The 22,742-nt window shown below is 35.3% G+C and overlaps 2 protein-coding genes and 1 long non-coding RNA gene across 4 annotated transcripts; 1 reads left to right on the top strand and 2 right to left on the bottom strand.

Moving 5' to 3' along the window:
• Window positions 1–196: 196 nt before the first annotated feature.
• LOC103999462 (uncharacterized) lies at window positions 197–10,308 on the top strand. Its single transcript, XM_065084574.1, has 11 exons — window positions 197–364; window positions 2,891–3,410; window positions 5,852–6,002; window positions 6,199–6,348; window positions 6,410–6,653; window positions 8,331–8,519; window positions 8,880–9,119; window positions 9,204–9,273; window positions 9,453–9,592; window positions 9,674–9,746; window positions 10,069–10,308. The coding sequence occupies exons 1-11, from the start codon at window positions 197–199 to the stop codon at window positions 10,218–10,220; spliced, it is 2,097 nt and encodes a 698-aa protein (XP_064940646.1). The 3' UTR covers window positions 10,221–10,308.
• A 703-nt stretch (window positions 10,309–11,011) lies between these two features.
• Window positions 11,012–15,722, bottom strand: LOC135593978 (uncharacterized). The gene is made up of 5 exons (XM_065084372.1): window positions 15,503–15,722; window positions 13,778–14,304; window positions 12,038–12,943; window positions 11,592–11,883; window positions 11,012–11,224 (listed from the first exon to the last, which is right to left on the bottom strand). The coding sequence occupies exons 1-4, from the start codon at window positions 15,665–15,667 to the stop codon at window positions 11,616–11,618; spliced, it is 1,866 nt and encodes a 621-aa protein (XP_064940444.1). The 5' UTR covers window positions 15,668–15,722; the 3' UTR covers window positions 11,012–11,224; window positions 11,592–11,615.
• Window positions 15,723–17,906: 2,184 nt separating this feature from the next.
• LOC135593977 (uncharacterized) lies at window positions 17,907–21,941 on the bottom strand. 2 transcript variants are annotated; one of them, XR_010479928.1, is made up of 2 exons: window positions 20,349–21,941; window positions 17,907–18,364 (listed from the first exon to the last, which is right to left on the bottom strand). It is a non-coding gene; the product is annotated as an uncharacterized LOC135593977 (long non-coding RNA). The 2 variants fall into 2 exon arrangements; XR_010479929.1 differs by having other exon boundaries at window positions 20,371–21,941.
• Between the last annotated feature and the right edge of the window lie 801 nt (window positions 21,942–22,742).

Here is a 22,742-nt window from a genome sequence, read left to right as displayed (position 1 = left end):
TTATATTCGCATCATCATACCATTACCGGGACTATATAACCCCCCATTTGGAAACGAAGAGTCGAAGCAGTCGCGTGAGGTTCTTCGCGCTTTTCTTCTTTGGGAAGAACTCATTGCAGCGATCGACGCCAAACTCGAAACTCCCGGTACAACCCTAACCCTAAATATTCCTTCCCCTTCCCCTTCCCCTCACCTGATGGCGGCAAGAGGAACGCCGGTTGCGCAACAACCCGCACCAGCTGTGGTGCCGATGGACGACGTGGTGCAAGCCCTAATCGAGCACCTCGTCGAGCCCCTCCTCCCCGCGAGGGTTTCTTCGGCGGAGCCACCGACGATCGACCAGCAGAACTCCGTCGCCAAACAGGCATGCCATTACTCAATATTTGATCTTCTTGTCTTCTTGGTTGATTCCTGAAGGAGGAGAACCAAATATCTTTGTCACTAATGAGAAGCCTTGTAGTGCGCTGTACGGAGTCATCTCACTAGGAAACCCTGATTTTGGCAATCCAGGAACATTTTCATGTACATGTATACTTTTCCCCGACAATGTAGTGGCGTGACCTATGTCTAATAGGTTCTTCTCACCATAAGATATGTCCAACCGTTTGGAATATTGGATGTACTGAATATAGCATATGTGGTGTAAAAATCCATCGTTATATCAAATTATAAAAAGTATCTGAAGGAAAAAGTAGAAAACCAAAACAACCAAGAAACTTGGATAGACAAATATCACCAGGAAACCATGATTTTGGCAATCCAGGAACATTTTCATGTACATGTATACTTTTCCCCGACAATGTAGTGGCGTGACCTATGTCTAATAGGTTCTTCTCACCATAAGATATGTCCAACCGTTTGAAACATTGGATGTACTGAATATAGCATATGTGGTGTAAAAATCCATCGTTATATCAAATTATAAATAGTATCTGAAGTAAAAAGTAGAAAACCAAAACAACCAAGAAACATGGATAGACAAATATCACTCATAAGGAATATGCTTTAATGCTGAAAATTACAAAATCATTTTACCTCCTCCTTAAGCATATGATTGATGATTTCATTATCTGGTTGTGCTTCATGATTGTAAGTTAGCTTTCCAACATTTTACTTACTTTTTGTTTCTATCATCCACTATCCTGGAGCAAATCCTTGAACTTGTTCATCACCACTTAACCAACACATGCTTTTCTAATCAGTATATGGTTACTGTGAGAAAATTCAGTTCAGTTAGCCTTTTCTGTTGTTTTATGATCTTAGAGTTGCCAGCTTATACTTCAGGAAAGAGGCGGACATGAATTGTTTTTAGATATAGCTGGGTCAAAATGATTATAAAATAAGGTCTCTTGTTGTTAGGATCTCACAATGATTGTTGGTTAATCATGCAAAGGTATATGTGAAGCTTGATTGAAGAAAACTTGATTCCACAAAATAAATTAGTGGTGTCCAATTTATGGATTGAAAATAGAGGAAGATAGAGTAAAAATAGAGGCGGGCACATAAGTAAGCCCCACTTGCAATTTTCAAAGACATAAGTGATAAATTGACACATCAACTCATTTTACAGTTTTTTCTGAACTAGAAATAAATGGTGAGCCACAACACCACAGTTAAAAATTGCTATTGGATAATCAGGGTTTGAGTCATAAAATAACCTTTCGACTTGTAGAGGTTTTGTTCATTGATGCTTTTCAGACCCCGTATCAGTAGAAGCCTCATTTAATCGATGCCTTAATGATGGAAATGGTTGACCCCCTAATTATAGACAATGGTAGATGAAATGATAACATATTGGTATAAGCGTCATTTACTTGGCTGCGCTGATAATAGACAATGGTTGATCCTTAGTGATAGACTATGGTAAAATTATGCCGTGTGCAAGAAAAAGCCAAAGTTCACTGGACCGAAATCAGGTCTCACTGAGGATGATATGCTTAGGATTGACAGGATTTCCTTGATTAGATCAGTGTGATTGGGATTAGCCTAGAAAATAATTTTAGAAACAAAACACCCACAAAATAGTGAAAACAAAAGATAAATTTAGAAAATTGATATAAAATAACACATGTAAAAAATTATTTTACCTTCTTATTCCATAATAAATTAATTTTTTTTACGAAATATCTTTCTTCCCATAACAGTGAAACTAAAATATAAGAGATGGAGTGCATTATACAAAATGACCCAAAGCATATCCCTACTAGCTTGGATATAAGCCATTCACTATTATGAAATACAAGAACAAGGTCATGCACTTGTCCATACTGTTGCTCTTTCAATGGTGAGTAAACTTGAGAAACAAAATTGTCTTCTTGCAGTGTTCTTTTCAAGTTTATAACTGGCTGAAGATATAAATGGTTGGTCAACTCACCTAGAAATAGATGTGTTAATACAATATTCTAGTTCAAGTTTATAACTAGCTGGAGATATAAATGATTAATGCATTTAAAGTTACTTTTTTTTATAAGAATGGGGATATTATACCTAATTTCTTTGAATACAGAATATGTTTGTCTCATGTTCTCTTGGTTGGCCAGTGCATGTGAGTTCCCAACTAAGAAGCCTTTTTCCATTTATATGTTCGAAATAGTTAATTTTAGCAAATTTATACTGGAGACTTTCATCATGTAACATATGTTACCAATGTTTGACAACAACGATAGTATTTGAGTATGACACCACTTTACATATGGCTAATTTCTCCCCATATTTGCAAAGTCAGATATGGCTAAAGATTAAGCCTTTAGTGCAGCAAAGCTTCGTTGATTGACTGGTTATTAATTTATTTGCTGTCTCACTTTGTCTTATTCTCACATCTCAATGTTCTTCTGCCTGAGAATTTCTTTTATGGCGTATTCTTTTGACATTAAATTGTGCTACGATGCAGATGCATACAGTTGTGCTTCTTTACAACTATTATCACCGGAAGCAATTTCCACGGCTTGAGTTTCTTTGTTTTGAAGCTTTTTGCAAAGTAGCTACCATAGCTAAACCAATTCTTCTTACTTACATGAATGTTATGCACAAGAATGCTGAGGAACTACAAGATTTGGACCAACAGCTCTCAGTTATGGAAAAGAAGATCATGGATGCCTGCAATATTTCTAAAACCTTAGATGCATTAAAAAATGCTCCAAATATGGACGGATGGCTGGTTTCTCGGGTTGCTGTATTTCTTGTAGATGCTTCCAAGGAAAAATGTTTCCTTGACTTTGGCTCTATGACGCAGGGGGTCTGGTCTTTGGTGGAGAAAGAAATTAAAAAACCAATTGCTTTAGTGAATAGCAGAAAGATGAAAAAACATGCATCCAAAAACAAAAGTTTCTCTTGTGACTATTCAGATGGATTATTGGAAAATGAAGATTCACTTCAGCAGCTTGCATTTTCTGTTATGGAGCAAAAGACAGGTGCTAACATCTGTATATCACCATATTTTTAAAATATCTGTTGCATTTTTATTTATGTAATGTTGATTATATACTGAAGACACAATTGTGAATATCTTAAGTAGCAGTTGCATCCGGGCATTTAAATTGCTAATGTACATGTTGTCATACTGTTACTATATATTTCATAGCTTGAAGCTGATGTTTAATTTGATATAAATGGATGAGTAGGATATGATTAACTAAAATCAGTGGTTTATTCCACTTCCACAGATTTTTACTAATTTTATGTTTTTCAATATATTATATTATATGTTTGTTTTATTTTATTTTAATGTATTAATATATCATATAATAATATAAATATTACTAATCATATTATGAAAAATTTTATCATGGGCTTAATGATGGCAAAAAGTTTGTTGTCTTGAGTAGTTTTGCATAACACTTGACCTTTATTCTGGGTAACAATTAAAAATTTTGATTCTTGTTATTTACTTGCTTTTGACTTTGTTATCCAGTCAATAACTCGTGCTTTCTTGGTGCATTAGTGGGTTATTGTAGTTGATGTAAAAATTGATATTTATTTGACTATTGTAGGGTGAATCTAGTTGTGTCTTGAGTGAAGGTTCAAGGATTTTAATTTCGATGTGTGCCACCGGGTACGGACGGCACGTATCGGTCCGAGAACCTCCTAGCATGTGGACATCCCACTACCGGGCGATACCAAAGTTTTGACCCCATATCAGGCGATACAAGTTGTATCAGGCGGTAATGAATGAAATCTGACTGTTACCGACTTGTACCAGGCAGTAATGATTGAAATCTGACTGTTACCGACTTGTACCGGGCGATAACGGTCGATTTCGACTATTACCGACATGTATCAGTAAATCAACCGTTACCGACATGTACTGGTACACCCTGATTTAGGTGTATAAGTATAGGTATGACTTGTGCCTATATGATCAATTTCAGCTATTTTAAGTGTATCGCTCAGTACGCCCTGGTGTACCATCGGTATGCCTCGGTATGTATCATACCGAGCAAGGCTCAGTATACTAGTACAAATTGAAATTGCTAACCTTGTGAAAGATTTTCTTTATTGATGTCTTAAATTGATGGATACATAGTAAATCCCCTAAAGGAGTTGCCTTATACAGAAGAAAGGAAACCATAGTAGTATGACATACCTGTCGGTTGTAGAAACAAAGAAAACCATAGTAGTAGCAAAGTTGTTCAAGTTTCAGGGTGAATTGAGGTGCCAGCATCTATGGCGTCTAGCCATGAGATGCATACAACACAAGCACCTACGAAATCATGTAATAATTTAAAGAAATTTATTATTAAGATTTAAGATACAATAATTGATATATGATGTATGATAATAAGATCTATTATTTGTCAATAGTTCAAAGGATAGAATGTCTAAAAAACAATGCAGGTGGTGAGGAAAAATAGCTAATCAGCATATATTAAGGTTAACAATATATTAAATCAAGTTATAAACAAGCAAATAAGAATGGATAGGATGATGAAGAAGTTATGAACCAATATACCGAAACAATCCTGGTTGGTCTTTTTGTTTTTTTTATAGAACTGAACTTTTACTACTGAAAGGAAGTAACTGTTATGATTTCTTCCATCACACAGATATTATAATAGCTAATTAAGGAAGAAATAAACATTTAGGCTTGAGTCTTCTGAAAAAGATCATTCACAATGTGCCTAAGGGGCATTTCAGAACTGATCCCAGTGAGTCTCACATCTGATGTGTGCCTTTGGTAGCACTTGTTTGCAGGTAAAGGACATTTGGAGTTAGCTTAAATGCTAACTCTTGTAGAGTTCCAGTATTGGTATTTCACGTACTAGTGGGAATAAGTCTCTTGCTTGTAGTTGTAACTATTCATTCATTTTCATACCTATTTGAGACTGGAAATCATAGTAGTACAAAATTCCAGTTAATGGTGCCACCTTCAGATCTAATTTCTCTATTACTTTTTCATCAAAATATACCAAATTGTATGCCCATGGTGCTTTTGTAGGTTTTGGTGCATTTAAACAATGCCTTCTTTCTACCCATGTTCCAATCATCACATGGGTAGTTTGAGGTACGTATGGCATAGACAGGTAGATAACATATTGCTCTTGATTAAAGGGAACTCCAAGTTTGTCCTGATCGTCATTTGTCAGTCTAGTCTCCTCTATGCAAAACTGTTTTCTAAAAACCTGCTTGGTACTGAAATATTTTTTGAATGCTACCAATATTTTGTATGTCTGTCTCACATGTTGCACTTGCTCTGATTTTATGTACAGTTACCTCTGTTAACTGATTTCTCATCACTAGACTAGTGTATTTATGCCTGATGTATCAGAGCCTTAATTACAAATGGAGTTCAGTTTCTCATTGCTTTTTTTCTTTTATTCTCATATCAAAAAGAAAATTTTCTACACTGGAACAGGTATTAGCTGCTCAAAGTTCTCTATTCTAGAACGTCATCTGACTTACTCATTAACTCAGGAGAAGACAACTATTAGGTTATATGTAATGATTTCAATGGAAGTGGTGACTGACGGACTTGTGGAATTTTCTATTAAAGATGTATTGACCAGGTATGCTAGCATGATAATTATATGTAGGTTTATATTTGACAACTACACTTTTGTGTTCTTGTTATTAAACATGTGATGTTTATGTTATGCATGTCTTCACAAAAAAATGCCAAGCCTTGGATTAAGTAATATTCTGAGTCTCTGACCCTGTTTAATTACCTAACTTCGGAGGCTAATATTGATTTGACTTTTATAGCTTGAGTGGGCCTCTCATCGTGACTGGTTTAATTCCTGAAGTGACATCGGCTGTTGAATACTATCATTTGTTGCCGTATGTTAATATATTGTCTAACTGGCTGTCCAGGTATGTAACTATTTATCTAATTGAATGCCACCTTAAACCCAGGTCACTAAGGAACATGACATCTTGGTTCGACTTTTGCTATAACATCAGCTTTACTGAACAGGGAAGCACCTCATGCTGAGTTTTTGGATTTGCCCAGGCACCTGCCTGAAGTCAGTGAGTGTTCATTGCGGTCAGACAGGGTACTTACAGTGGAATCTCATGAAATGAACAACTTGTCTGGCCAGGTTGAACAAATTGTGGACACAAGTAGTAACAATATCAGTAAAGCTGCAAATGAAGTAACAAACAAAAAGTGCAGTAGTTTGCATCCTACAAATGGCCCTAGCAATGGCTGTACTGAGAAGGTATGATCTTTATTTTCTCCTCCAAATCTATTTTTGTATCTTTGATTGGGAATTGTTTATATAAGTTCCATTGCCTTTTCATTTGCATATTTTATTATTTTAACAAACAATATTGTTTGATCTTTGTTTACTTGATTTTATCATATAACAATTAATTTTTTATGGCTATAATAAACTTGCTAGAATAGAATTTTGGCTTTCAGCAAATTGAGATACTAGTTTCGGTGAAATTAATTGGCAGCTTCTGGTATTGCGAAGGAGCATGTGATGGTGTTTCAGATATACACTTTGAGTACTGTGGTAACAGTAGTTTTACAAACTAACTTCTGATACATGGTGACCGTTGTGAACATTCACTAGTTTTATTTTCTCTCTTTACGTTGTTATGTTATGGTTGTCGACAAGGATTAAAAATTCATCCTGATATTAGCTTCAGTTACATAACAAACCAATATGGTAGCTTTATACTGGATGGTCCATCAGCTACTATCTTGTGGTATTAGCGAATAAAATAATAAAAAATAAAAATGAACTATTGAGCTATACATTTTGATGCCAATAATTGGTCACAACGGTCACATACTCCTTCATGAACTTGGAAAGATTAACAGTTGGAGTAAACTTGCAAATGTAAATATTGTGATGCCAATAATTTTGAAACTTGCAAGTTGGAGTAAAATATTTACTCCAACTTTAAGTTTGCAAATTGAGCTACACATTGAAACTTGGAAAGATTTAACAGTTGGAGTAAATCGTTGGGGCAGTGATAGGAGCTCTGTGTGTGGCTCATCATGAACGTTTTGTGTACCATCTGAATTCAGCCATTTGCTTTTACTCCTGGATATTTACATTTTATTTGCTTTTGTTTCTATCTCTGTTATCATTCCTTTTCATTCTTTCTGTCCCTTAAATTTCTTTTTTTTTTACTTTTCCCTGTTTCTTCCTTTCATTTGGAAGAACAAGCTGTTGTAGATGCTTGTTGCCAAGTTGTACTTGTGTCACGATTATAAAAAAGGTGCTCCATATAAGGCCTATTTGTGGTATCCCAGATATACCGTTGTGCCGTCCTGCCTTTCTTCATCCACTCACATAGTACAGTTAAATGAGGTGTCGGAGGACCCTTGTTGGAGATGTTTGTCTTCACTAAATGAAATCAAGTTTAATTAGAGTAGTGAAGAAAGAAGGTGATAAGTTACTTGGGTCCATCTTTATGCACTAGACAAAAAAGATGGTTTGGCTTCTCTTATAAGAATAAGAGGAAATGAACTTTGATAATGTTTAGTAAATTGAAAACTTGAAACTATAGTGTCTTATTCCGTTTAGCGAATTCAACATGCATCATCAAAAGAAAGCAAAGATGACCTAGTCCTCTTAGACTTCTTTGCAACAATAGGGTCATAAACTATATTAAATATGTTACTGCCATTATAATGTTGTTCAGTTATAAACTCTTAAGAGATGCATCTATGAAGTATGAAGTATGAACCAATTAAAGAGAAGGCCAGCATAACTTTGTTCTAGAGAATAACACTGAAAAGCAAGAGTGGGTGAGTACTCAATCAGGGAACCGTGGAGTAAATTTATCTATTATGACTGTTATCCCTCTCTATTTGTGACATTTAATATGTATATTTTATCCAGCTATATCAATCTAAAATCTCTGCTGGCCCTTGATAGGCTGACATGCTCAATTCGGTAAAGAAGCCACACATCACCAAAAGCAATGAAGGGCAAACTTTTGGCCAGGTTGAACAAATTGTGGCCACAAGTAATAACAACATAGGCAAAACTGCAAATGAATTAACAAGCAAAAAGAGCAGCAGTTTGCATCCTAGAAATGACCCTAGCAATGGCTGTACTGAGCAGGTATGATCTTTATTTTTCTCCTCCAAATCTATTTTCATATCTTTGATCGAGAATCGTTTAGGAGTTCCATCGCTTTTCATTTGCATATTTTATTATTTTATCGAGCAGTATGTTGTTTGATTTTAGTTTACATAAATTTATCATATCACACTTAATTTTTTATGGCTATAATAAACTTGCTTGTAATAGAATTTTGGCTTTCAGCAAATTGAGATACTAGTTTTGGTGAAATTAATTTGCAGCTTCTGGTATTGTGAACGAATATGTGATGGTGTTTCAGTGACAATACTCTATTTGTGACATTTAGTATATATTTTATCCAGCCATATCAATCTAAAATCTCTTTCTGGCCCTTGATAGGCGGACATGCTCAATTCATCAAAGAAGCCACGTATCACCAAAAGCAATGATGGGGAAACTTTTGGCAGGAAAAGCGTACATCTTACTTCCCAAGATGCAGCATCTCCCTCTTTTCTACCACTCTTCCCAGTTCAGCATACATCTGAGAATTATGATGAATTTAATTTTTTTATGGCTTCAAAGAGAAATGATCTTCTTCAAGCTTCATTAAGAATTCTTATAAAAAGACGAAATGATCTGGTATCAGACTTTTATGTTATTATCATATCATATCCTTTTCTCTGTACTCTTGTGGTTATTACTAATAAATTTGCTTTTTCATAGGTTCAACAACAACGTTGTTTAGAAGACGAAATTGCTCATTGCGAAATGAACATCCAAGCGATAGTGAACGGTAAAAATTGACTTTCTTACTACACAGGCAACATATCTGTTTAGTTTATTAATTTAATTTAATAATAGTTACTGATTGGGTAATGCCGAAACACATAGGCAGTCAATTGTATATTTCAGTTGAAAGCAGTTTTCTGTAGCAGAGTACTCTAATTTATGTTTATTAATAATCCGAAAAAGGGCAAGGAAGCATGAAATCAAAAGTCGAGTCGATGATTGAAGCATGTAATGCTCTATGTTCTGATGTAAGAGGATATCCGCAAGAGATCAAAGTCAAGAGATTATCGGAAGCAATTCTTAGATCAAAAAGCTCATCTCAGGCAAGCAATATTATGCATTTATGGGATAGCTTTTTTGTTTTTCTCTTTTTCTATTGGACAAATGATATTTGTGTTTTGCAGGAACTCGATGATATGTGTTGTGAGAATGGTTGGATTCTGCCGAGATACACCGTGCTTCCGTCGACTGCTGACGGTAGGACACACTGTTCTCTTCATCTGTTATTTCAAATGCTGCCATAAACTGACTGACCGCATTAACCCATTTCAGAAAACTATGGTACATAGATAGAACCATAACTCGTCGTCTATAATTGCCTTCTATAAGCTAGAGAGTTTTTTTTCTAATGTTCTGTTTCATTAGTATCTAGAAGGCTTCAGGAATACTTACCCTACATAATTTTCTTAGGGAACATTGCCACAAACCATGCATCGTGGCTTCCGAAATATTGTCCTTGTAAAAGCAGAAATGTTGAAAGCTTTCCTTGGTTGCTAATCACGAGCAATTTTTGTTGCAGGATACTTTCAGGCCAGCGTGACCGTCAAGGGGATTGATTTTGAGATGAATGCGCACGGAGATTCGATGAGCAGTCCCTGTGAAGCACGTTTAGCTGCAGCTACCAACATGTTAAGCAAAATTCGCAGCATGATAGAGCAACAACGTGCATGAACAACAACACAGCATACCAACGTGAAGAATAGTAGATTGACACCATGAAGGCTTTAGTATAACACAGTATCTTCCATCTTATTATATCTTTGTTGTTTTGGATGCAAGGGTGTTGGAATACAATTTATGTTTACATTAGTCTGAGGCGGTAATTTAGAAGAATAGTAAAGTATAAATTATATTATCAATAGTAAAAACTGATTTTATGGTATGGTTTAATGTCACTAATCAAGTCTTATGATTATAAGATTTTATCTTAAGACTTAAGATATTTTGTGATATATCTTAGTAGTTTTTTTTTTAAAGAATGATAATTACTATAACGATAGTATTGATATAAAGTACTTAGTAAGGTGTCTTGATACAATCAATGTCAATTAAGGATCTTACGATCTAAAATATTTAAAAGAATAATATATTCTTATGAGTATGTTTATAAGCACTGAAAAAAAATATAATAATTTATTTTGAGTGAGTATTATAATTAATATTTTTGTTTTATATAATTAAAATTATTTATTATTATTATTATTATTATTATTATATATATATATATATTATAGTTGAATATAATAATAAAATTATCTAAAACGACTCCTAAGCAAGTAAAAGCTCAAAACTCAATTTAGTACTTCGGTCCAAACTTGACATGTCATACCAAACAATATGCCTCTAGAAAGATGAGATATCAGAAGCTACTTCACTGCCACAAGCATGTGTCGTACTCTAGCTTATATGCCATGAATTAGACCCCCAACAAAGCAGCACCACAAGCGAATGACAATGGAAGATGGTTACATAACATGAGAAATCACATTATTATTTGCAATGTCAAGTATAACGAGTTGACCGAGCAAACAAAACTCTGAGAAAATCTGAAATAACACAATGATATCCAATAAAAAGATCTTTCCCATGGTTTGCTTCACTTTGATCATATTCTACTGTTATATACCACTACTGCAGTGTCGGGTTTCTTTGCTTCCAGGGTTAATACAGTGGTTCTGCATAGATAGAGAAGGAAATAAATGAGGGTACGCACTAATGAGTTACTACAAACAAAATGGTGCCTCCTGTCCTACTTAAATGAAATGACTAAAAGGAAGCAAACAGAAATATTCTACACCTATTACACCACTGCTATCAGATGGTAACAATGGGGGGGGGGGGGTGTGACACGTATAGGTTTGCCGGGTGCTCTTCGGATGGAATTAAAAGGCGCCATAAGGCTTGACAACTTTTATACAATGGATGATTACCAAAGGTTGTGCATGAAAAAAGATTAAAAAAAATGATTTTGTTAAGTGCAGGAAAACAAATTGGAACCTAAAATTGTGCTCCATGATGTAAGACAGAGATGGGATCACCAACCGCTAGAGGGTTATACTGCTGCTTTCAGCCATCAACATTTTGGTCATGGTCGTCGGGTCCTCTGTTTCTATTGACTCCATAGTCTGCCCAAGGCAGTATTGACTCAAGGAAGGCAATTGCAGCGTTGCGGGGTAAATCCAAACGTGCAGCATGGCCTATCTCAGGAACAGCTCCTCTATCAGCATCTGGCATCTCACGCACCGGTTGAGGGCCAACCATAAAGTGTCTTATCTCTTCAGGAGGAAGTGATGGTATCACATCAGAGAAATCTGAAACCATTAGATAAGAATACCTGTCACAATGAAACATTATTATTAGCTTGGAACATTCGCATCACCTCTCATTTCAAAATTACAAACAACTGATATTGATTTTTCGTTCCTCGGTTGCAATGCCTTCAAGAACATAATGTCAAAGATAGAACCAAAGGAAGTATAATGACTTACTCATTCTTTTCTGATGAAAAAGCTTCCTTCCTTACACATTCCCAATCCCTGGCTTCGCTGCTATTTTGCTCGAGTGATTCAGCCACTAGCAAAGCTGCATCTTTTAATAAAGCTTGCAATTCCGGAAACCTCCATAATATATAACTTCGTTCAACATATATATTTATCAGGTGGTCAAGAGAGGGGCTTCCTGCCTTTGCTGAACCAAAAAATGAATATTTGAGTATTTGGGTCCATACTGAATCCTTCAGAGGTGCCTTAGTTACTAGTTTCTGAAGCACAAGAGGATGAAGCATCAAGGCCTGTTTCATAAGATCTTTAGAGGTAGCTTTCTCACTGTGATTTATACTAGATTCATCGCTGCACTCAAGGTAGAAACGGGATACAGCAAGAGAATATGAGATATTAGGCAACAACCACAATGAGTTGTCAGTCCCATATTCCTCAACAAATTGTTCCAACCATCTATACTCCTGTGCTCTAAGTGAGAAGTAATCAATGCAAAATAATGCTCCCTTTGGGTCATCAGAATCCAGTGAAAGTAGCAGCTTGCAAACCTCTAGAGCTGACCGGTGACAACCACGTCTGTCCATGTTTTTCATGTGGCTGAAAAGGGCTGAAAAAATTGGTTTATTTGTATCATGGCTATATTTCAACTGGCAAGTACCTTGCAGGGGTGTAAATAGTGGATGCCATGCACACTCCAATGCATATAAGCACTTTTCAATCATCTCAGCAGATGTTTGATGTTCTCCTGAATACTTGAATAATTCAGCAAAGGTCAATAAAGCATCTACATGATAGGGATGACGCGCCAAGATATCCCCAATAGCATTAATATTGTTGGCTGCTTTGGCAGCTTCGAATGCTTCTTGTGCATGTTTGTAAGATGGGGTGTACATGTACCTGCATTGTACACCAGGTGCCAGATAAGCAGCTAAGAAACTGCTTGATAAATAAAATTGTCCAAAATTTTCTGATATATACATACAGCAATGCATTCTGATATATGGATAGAAATGAACAGCATATAAGATGCCTGGATAAAATATGTTATCATCAAAATTAGATCCTGGGTAAACATGAAAGTACATGCAAGTGTTTTTTCCACCATAACCATCCCTCACAATCTACTGCTAAATGGAAAACAAAAACCTACATTTCAGCCCATTCCATGAGGCCTATTTTGCAGCTCATGTGAATGAATAAAGACATGTGAGTACCACATAAATGTTCCTTCCATAACGGTCACTGTGAAAGGATCTTGATCATATCAAATTGCCTTAAGCAATCCTCATCATGTCTCAGCTAACACTCCCTTCCATAACTCTATCTTGTTGATCATATCAAATTGCCTTAAACAATCCTGCCCACATAAATGTTCCTACCATAACTCGTATCTTGTTGGCGCCGGGCAACTGTCTCAGCTGGCACTTCCGTTCTCAAAGGAAAGTTGAATATTAAGAAGTGTGTTTTACTGTCATTTCTCTAGTACGAGAATCTGATGCTATATGAAAACTGAAGCTTATGTAAAGAAATAAAGCAACTGAATCTAGAATTTAATAATCCGTAATTCAGAAAATAAAATACCCATGATGTCCCTGATTTTTTTCATAGATTAATATTGGTATTTTCCAACAGTTATGTGAGATCCTATTACAACAGGTGCAGGTGAAATTCCAGGAGCTCTGCAGATATATTACTCATTATCTATACAAGATACAAGGAACAAAGGGGTACCTAAAATAGTGCACCCCATCCTTTGTCTCCAGAAGCTCCATAGTCATGGAATTGTCCCATCGAGGCCATAATCCTGATGGAGAAGCAAGATATGTTTTCCTTAGATTATAGGCTGCCTGCCTTCCGCCATGCATTTGTCTTGAGCTGCCAACACTATGTTGGTTCTCAAAAGAGTTGACAACTTTCGAACCAAATATTTTCCGCAGCTCATTCTCAGCTTTTAAATATTTTGGATCGACTATTAGGACAGAAGATCTGCCATTCTTGTTATTTTCGTGAGCCTCATTTCCCAATGCTTTCACATTTTCAGACAAACTCTGATTGTTAGAAGGCTTTGTGTTGATTGATAGCTCTTCTAGAATTGAATCCAGTGACTTTTCTACTTTAGACTCATCTTTGTTCTTTTTCTTCTTTTTCTTTAATTTATGATTAGAAGATGGAATAGTATTAGCAGGTTTTCTGGCCACCAATTCTTGTCCACCGACATCATGTGCTTGCTCTTGAACATCAAATTGCTGATCATCCTCCTGAAAAGAAAAAAACACCATTTATGCCCAGACCTGGCTGAACAAGTGTTCTGTGTTAAGAAGTGTACAACATTGTAAGTTTACATCTTATAATTAGCTAGCTTTCTCCTGTGTCTCTTTTCAGTTCTGTTTATTTCACAACATGGACAAGATCACTTGCAAATGAAGATCAAGCAAAAGGAAGAAAAACACCAGAGCTAACAAATATATTAGAAAATAATTATCAGATCTCAAAAGATAAAAATAATTTTGTAACTCCTAGCAACTGTAGAATGAACCAAGAATTTAAATTTCAACCATACTGGATGGCATTGACTGGTATTTATTGGTCTCAATACAGTACAATTATTATTTTTATTATTTTATACAATGAAGTTGGGTGGCATATTGAGGTAGATCAAGAAAAATGCATCAATGTACAAAGTCAAACTTTCCAGTAAGTCCTGATGTACTGGTTCCTCTAAACAAGCAGCTCGCCGAAACAACAACATGCAGTGGATCATCCAGGAAGTAGCACAGAGGGGCCATCTGAATGAATGTGTACCAATCAAATGTCACATCCAACAATCCTCATCCTAGAATCAGATAAAAATTCTCTCATATTCAACCATCTGCTACCTTCCAAGACCAGAACCTATATGCAACGTTTATGTTCTTGAGCATTTTAGAACGGAGAGAAAAAATTAAAAAAAGCAAGTAAAAGCTATAATCGACTTCTTCACAAATTGTCAAATATAGCATCTCATCTATTAATAGATTGTGTTTAGATACTGCAGAGACGCATTTTGAAGGTGGAAAAAAAAAAAAAGAGCAGCAGCGTCAGTTTGTCCACTTCTCCATCCTTTGTTGTGTCCTCACCCTATCACCTTTGCGATAATTATGTCCACAAGCATTTAGATGATGCCAAGTTGCAAGATGAAAAGAAAAGCACTAAAAAAAATCACTCCGCCATCTTTGTGTCTTCGTACTTTCGATTTTACCACATCCAAATCGCTGTTACCATAATCATCCTCCGTATTATCTATTTCAATTTATCGATCAAGTGTTCGAACTATCCATTCTCATGCAATTAATCAAAACCCTAGCAACCAATGGTCAGAAAAGAAGCATCCAATCCATGTAATTCTCAGATCATCAAACGGGTCGGCTGAAATAATCAAGGAATGGGAAAAAGAAATCGAAAAAACGTATAATCGACCTGATCATCGAGGAGATCGAAAGGGTTCTTGAAGCGAGAACCGGCGGGCGGAGAATCAGATTCCTCGTCGTTTTCGATGGCGGCGGCTTCCGGATCGAGATCGGAGGAGGCGAACCTCTTCTCCTCCCGTTCCTTGAGGACTCGCCTCAGCAAACGGTTGGACATGGCTGCGTCCCTCGAATCCTACCGATATCGAGTACCCAACCCGAGCACCGTTTCTTGAACGGCTTATAAGAAAGAGGTGACCTACTTGACGGTCAGGAAAAGAGAAAAATAAAAGTAAAAAAAAAATATATATAATTACATATTTATTCTTTCTGTTATGAAATGACATAAATATTCCTATTAGTTTTAGTATACCATATAATCAAAACCATCTTAGAATTTTCTTTCTTTTTTTTTTCTTAACAAACATTACTTAAATTTAAGGGTATTTAATAGTATATTTGCTTTGAAATATATATATATATATATATATATATATATATATCCAGAGTGATGAACTAATTGACATAGCCTTTAGTGTATTGTTTAAGACTGATTCGTTATCTTGTTCATAGTAATATCATATGAATATTTATAAGAACTTTTGATCGTAACAAATCATTTTAAATATTTTGTTATGTATTCGAGAATTTATGAAATCTATGTTTATAATTTATATTTTTTATGATATTTGCTTAGAAGATTGCATTTAATCTAGTTTTCTCTCTTACTGACATTCAAAGGTTTTATGGTTGAATACGTAAAAATGTCGCATGAGTTAAGTAAAACTAACCGAAGTACATTTTATATATATATATATATATATATATATATATATATATATATATGTATGTATATATATATATATGTATGTATATATATATATATGTATGTATGTATATATATATATGTATGTATGTATATATATATATGTATATATATATATATATGTATGTATATATATATATATATGTATATATATATGTATATATATATATATATATATGTATATATATATATATATATATATTAGAGGTGCATTATTCTTAGTTCTGGTTAATATGCTTTCTGGATCCTTCCATAGTTCAATAAGTTTTAACTATAAGTGCTATTATTGCTGCAAATCTGTATACTATACCATATTTTATTGGATTAGTGAAGGGTTGCTTTAGGTGATAAGGATTTTAGTCACAGAAGAATCACCATCTCTGGTTATATGAGTAAGGTTGCTATCATTGACCCTCTTTAGACCAAGAACAAAATAACTCTGCTTAAACCACCAAATTCAGAAAAAGAAGCCCAAGAACAAAATAACTCTGCTACTATATGATGTTTGTGACTTGCCTTTTAATCAAGGGCCCTTTCTTGTAAAAACATTCCTAGCATATTATGTTGTTTTCCAATTTACTTGATATTATATGTCTTGAAAACTCAATATATTTATCTCATTGAATGAGGAAAATCCTTGTGTATAAATAATTATGTCTAATGGTAAAAAATTCTTAAATTTAATTTTTTTAAAAAGAAAACAAGTCACTAAGAGCTAGAAACATTTTATCAGACAAGATTTACATCTCATTGGAAATAATGGTCCAATTCATGAGATTTATACATTGTAAGTTCTTTAAGGGCAATTTTCAGTTCATTTATTTTGCGAAAAATTGCCACATGCTATAGGCTCAGATATCTTGAGTAATCACAAGTAGATTATTTCCTGTAGTATCAAGTTTGAAGAGTAAAACACACATATACATGTATATTGAGACATTACACTTGGATGCAGTTAACTTGGATTGTAATCTTTATTCATATACATGTATATTGAGACATTATTTTCTGTAACAAGAGAAGTTAAAAAGAGTTTCTTCTTCACTATTGGATGCAGTTAACTTGGATTGTAATCTTTATTCATGTCATAAGGATTCTAGGTTTTCCAGTAGCATCATTTTCTTTCTTGGTTATTCTTTGAATCCACTATTGACTCTACACCATTAGAAAGAAAACTTTTGTCCATATTGTCAGTATATTCCTTTAATTACTGCCCCCTTTTGGTGTCACCAAAGATTTCTAAATGTCTTAGTTCTCAAGATCTTAGTCTTTAACACATAGTAGTAATACTTGCATGCCTTATGTCCTATGGTAGAAAAATAACCTCTCTTCTAACCTTGTGTTTTCTCAATTCTGGCTGGTGATCAAGCAACATTTGTGGGCTGGACTTACTGGTGCTGATTAAGACCACCTTCTTTACAGGAACTCGTAATAGGGTGTCTCATCTCTAACATTCTGAGTTATCAGTGATGTGGTTAACAAACAAACGATTCATGCTTGGAACATGAAAGATGACAAAAATAAGCTATCACTAATTATGAAGTTTTCTTCTCTACAAACAATGGATCAAGAATCATTAGAAATGGGCCTGTGACAAGTTCAGGTTATAACCTGTAAAAGAAAACGTTATACAAATCATCTGATACAAGAAATCATACTGGCACAACAATAAGAGAAAGATAGGAGAAGAGAGCATGGGCAAAGAAACATGGTTCAAACACCTGCCTCTCTTTACATAATTTGTATCATATTTTATATTCATTTCCTACATGAAAACTTATTTGTTTTCTTGTAAATATGATATAATTTCCAAAAAGGTGAAAATTATATTAAGATGATAAAAAAGAGAGATTACATCCAATCCCATTCACATCACAGTGAACCAAAAAGTCCAGATCAGAGGCAAACCTTTTCCCAAAAACAGTCAGAAGATGAAGTTCTTGCCCAGGTAACAAGACAATGTGCTGGCTTGCCCTGAAGATGAAAATTTATTGATTACATTCTCCTGGCATGATAGATTTAACACAACTCTCTCTTCTTTCCTTCAATCTATAAATGGAAAAAGGTCAAGATTCAAATTTTTGTCATGTAGAAGTTGCATGCATTAACTCTATTTTTTAACATACAATATGATATTATTATAAAGCTATCCACCTCAGAAAATTTGAGAACCTTGTAAATAACAAATTTAAGAATTCCATGCAGAAATCCACTTTTGATATCTCACTCAATCATATTCTGCATTTGCATGACACATTTGGAAATCATACTTTCTTTTCAACATAAGTAACCACTGCATTTCTTGTTGCCAATGCAACATACATCAAATGAACAACAACACATCCAACCTGACAAGCAAACTTATCATCAGATTAAATTCTATCTCAATGAAAATATAATATCATCTCCCTGTTATGTTTCAGGTTAGGGAAAATTCATGTTAACCAATGTCATCCATTGAGGATGTTTCTTTGAAGATCATTTACTTCAGAAACAGAACTTAAAACTGTCTATGATAATAATGACTACTTTTAACGTTTTGATCTATGACGCAGAGACAATAAAACAATCTTATATCAATCTTTAGTAATTACCAACAAAAATCAAGCCACATTAAAGCAACAATTATCTCAAATCTCTATCACAAAATATAGCATAAATACAGAATGCGGATTTCTTCTGGTGCCTCCTGTTGCATTTAATGGACATTAAGACTCACTGATGGATGATAATACTATTTAATGGGATACCTTTTATTTCTGGAACATGTATTTTTGGTAGAATTCACCTCATGTTCTTGAAGTTTTTGCATGATTATTATAATTTTAAACATGCAACTGGTTCTACACATTCAACTACGCAAGTCTTTCAAATTTCACTTATCCATCAAATAGACTATGTTAAAACATCATACTGTACTCACATGTAATTTGCTATCTCACCCATAAAGAATAATTTTGTTAATATCATAAAATTATAGTCCTCCCCAAACATATGGTAAGAATGCTCCTTTGCAATCTGGAAGATCAGGGTTCTGAGTCACAGAAATAATTTTTTTAAAATATTTAAAGGTAAGACCAGATACATTGATCCTCTCCAAACCCCGTATTAGCAAGGAGCCTCATGCACTGGATACACTCTTTATCATAAAACCATAACCATGAAAGTCTAACTTAATATAATATTTACCACCGTACTTAATAAATTAGATTGTAAATTAACCATCAACATATCTAAATTTAAATCCTCATATGTTGAGTTCCAATATTTACAAAGATAACTAACTATAATAGGCATGTTAATTTGTTTTCCTATAAATCTCAACTAGCTCCATCGAATTAAACACTTTATTTGTTTCTCCTTTGCTTTATTATGTAAAGATAAAAATAAGTCCATGTTGAGCAGTCAGGTATTATTCAAAACAAACTAAAGGATTTCATTATCATACATGGTAAAGATCAACTACTTTTCAATACCATAAACAGATATACTCTTATTCTTGAAACATGTACTCAAAGCTGCCATGATAATATCACAGGCTGAGTTGCTTCGCAGGCAACCCATATTAGTCTAGAATGTCTTATCTTATGTAGTTTACAGAACCTTTTACAAGAGTTGCACATCTGTCTCGGTGATATTTTTTTCTTGTTATTTGGTACTAAATCATTGCATGCTTATGTCAAGTTAATATAATTACTACAAACAGAATTTACAATTCAAATCAGTCGAGCATAATTGCTTAATTCAGCAACAATAACATATACTTAGGTATCAGCCATTAAGACGTATCTAGAGACTAAATTTTTACTCCTACAGTGTCTAAATCAAACAATGTAGTCCTTCAGAGAAATATCAGATGTATGAGACAGACACATAGAATAAAGTCCGGTCAATCATAAATGTCAGGTGATATTCTTATTCTCTACAATCCTCCAAAAGAAACTGTATAAAAATAGTTCGTGTAACAAATAAGATGATCCACACATTCCAACAGGAATAAACATTTTTTCACTTGGAAAAAAAATGAACTCACTCAAACCAACAGCAGTGATTACGTTATAGTGGAGAAAAAGTCCAGCTTGTAGAGAAGAAGCCAAGCCACAATAGATCAGCCTACGAATAAAACGCCAAGACACAAAAAGTTGGCTAAATAATGATGCCGACAGTGTACCATTTTACCACTGTATAAGTGACATTCTGACTTACCTCTTCAACATACTAAAACAAACAGACAAGGCATAGGTTAAAAAGGCTAGGAAATGAATCGTAAAAATGAAATAGTCAATTTATATAATTGAAGTATATGAGAAAAATACAAATTCAAAAGAGCCTCAATCCTTGGAAGTTTCAAGCTGTGTGTACTTTTTTGCAGAATACAAATTACATCCTTCCTGCGATGTGTATACACAAGACAAGTTGCAGGCACAATGCCTTCAAGCTTATTCATCCAACAGGAATAGAGGCAGGCATATGTATGGTTCACAGTTGTTGTATGCAATAGGGAAGAATCTCTGACAAATCTAGAACCAAAAGAAACTCATTTGACTTCAAATTCAAGGAGAAATACGAGGCAGGAAGAAACTTTATTAAAATTGCCAATACAATCTTTTAAACCCAAACTAGCGCAACAGTATTAACAGCTATAACACAACAACATGAATTGGAGACTATTCTGCTACTGCAGTGTCATTAATCCGTTACTAGGACAAACACCATTAAAGTGCAGCACAAAGAAAAAGTTGGTAAAGATGGGGATTCTCCCGTATGTTAAAGAACATAGAATTCGAAATTTTATTGATAAGTTTATGTGCCTTGGATATTCCTCACGCTATGTTCACCTCATCCAATTCATTTGCATATCTTCTCTTGGTTCCGAAAAGGGAAACATGACAGATGGATCTTCGCTACAACTTGTACACTAATTGGAAATAAGCATCAACATCGTTGGGCACCAGGTCAGTTAATCATGCTTTCATTCAGCTACATTGTATCTATAGAACTATAAAGTAGAGCTTTCACTAGTAATAGAGTGAAGAAAATGGCACCTTTTCTAGAGAAAGAATGAAGCTCAAACGATTCATCAAGATATCTACTAGCTTCAACATAGAATGTATGCGAGCATAAGAAGAAGCATAAAGCGGCAGCATGTAAGTTCTCAACTTCGCCTAAATCAAACTGAAAGCAAACCGATTCTAGTGAACAACCAAGGATCGAAGTGATAAGAACTAACCTAGAGGGCTTCTAGACACAGAACACGCTTCGTCGCGAGGGCGAGCGAGCCAGGTGACGACGAGAAAGAGCACGCTGGTACACACAACCATGGCCGCCCGCATGATTGCGGACCGGCGTGCTCTCTCTCGTTGTCAACCACGCATGCGACTTCAGAGGGCGTCATCAAAATCCGGAATCGATCATTCAACCGCCGGATCCAGCGGCAGACGATCGAAACCCTCATAAAATGGGGAAATCCGTGGTCCGAAGCAGAAACCGAAGAACTAGAATGATCGCAGATCAAAATCGAACTACAAACTCAAGGAAAAATAGATGAGAACAAGAGAATAAAAAGGATGGATCGAATCAAAGAGCAGCAGATGATGGAGAGGGCTTCGCATCCCGCTGAGCCGTCTTTTAACGAGCGCAGTTTTACGGAGAGGGTAAATATAGATATACAATAATCATCAATAACACAACCGACAGCAGAACGGTAAACTTCGGACGTCGTCCTCCTTTGCGGGACCCACGGGTGGGGGGTAGGGGACGAGGAGGTACGGGAGTGGGTCACGACGGTCAGGTGTCCCGGTTCATAGAGAATTTGGGCGGTGATGGGGTGTCGGGTTTGGTAGGACAGGACACCGTGTCCGGACGAGTCGGCAATCGAAACGTGTCCCGTATGGGAGCACGACGGTTGCGGTGGCGGTACGGAACTGGCCTTCGTCCTTGTCCGTAACTACGAGAGTGCCACCGCGGTTGGCCTGCGTCGTTTGGAGGGACGCTTCCGCGGTCGCATCGGAAATCATGAGGGCTTATCCTCTGATCACGGAAAACATGATTGATTGATATACACACACCCTTGATTTCACATACTTGCACTCTGCTGGGCTGGTGAACGGATTGGGTGTCGAGGCAAGTACAGCGTGCGTGCTTTGGGAATTAAAAAGGAGTAAAAAAAAAAATAAATAGATTAAAAAAAGAAATTAATTGCTTGTAAATTCTTAAATATAAAAGGATATCGATGAGTTTCAGCTTTTTTCGGTATTTACATTTGTAAGAAATTAGGATAAATTTTAAGAAAAACTTTATTTTTTGGACTTATATTTTTCAATGAATATTCCTTTTACTATCTTTACAAAAAATTATTTTTTGGATCAAACTATCAATTCAGATCGATTCATCGGATGAACCAATCATATTTCTTGATTATAATATT

Source organism: Musa acuminata, chromosome BXJ1-9 (genome assembly GCF_036884655.1).
Source record: "Musa acuminata AAA Group cultivar baxijiao chromosome BXJ1-9, Cavendish_Baxijiao_AAA, whole genome shotgun sequence".
Lineage (NCBI taxonomy): Eukaryota > Viridiplantae > Streptophyta > Magnoliopsida > Zingiberales > Musaceae > Musa > Musa acuminata.
Note: the sequence above shows the minus strand (reverse complement) of the source record. Positions and strands in the feature narration are given on the sequence as shown.

Excerpts from the sequence above, each read along its gene's own strand:
- LOC135593978 (XM_065084372.1), bottom strand. The coding sequence starts at position 15,667 with ATGTCCAACCGTTTGCTGAGGCGAGTCCTCAAGGAACGGGAGGAGAAG. Across the intron at positions 14,305-15,502 it reads TCGATCTCCTCGATGATCAG|GAGGATGATCAGCAATTTGA; the intron begins GTCGATTATACG and ends TTTTCTTTTCAG. Across the intron at positions 12,944-13,777 it reads GATGGGGTGCACTATTTTAG|GTACATGTACACCCCATCTT; the intron begins GTACCCCTTTGT and ends TGTACAATGCAG.
- LOC103999462 (XM_065084574.1), top strand. The coding sequence starts at position 197 with ATGGCGGCAAGAGGAACGCCGGTTGCGCAACAACCCGCACCAGCTGTG. Across the intron at positions 8,520-8,879 it reads GCAATGGCTGTACTGAGCAG|GCGGACATGCTCAATTCATC; the intron begins GTATGATCTTTA and ends GGCCCTTGATAG. Across the intron at positions 9,747-10,068 it reads GCTTCCGTCGACTGCTGACG|GATACTTTCAGGCCAGCGTG; the intron begins GTAGGACACACT and ends TTTTTGTTGCAG.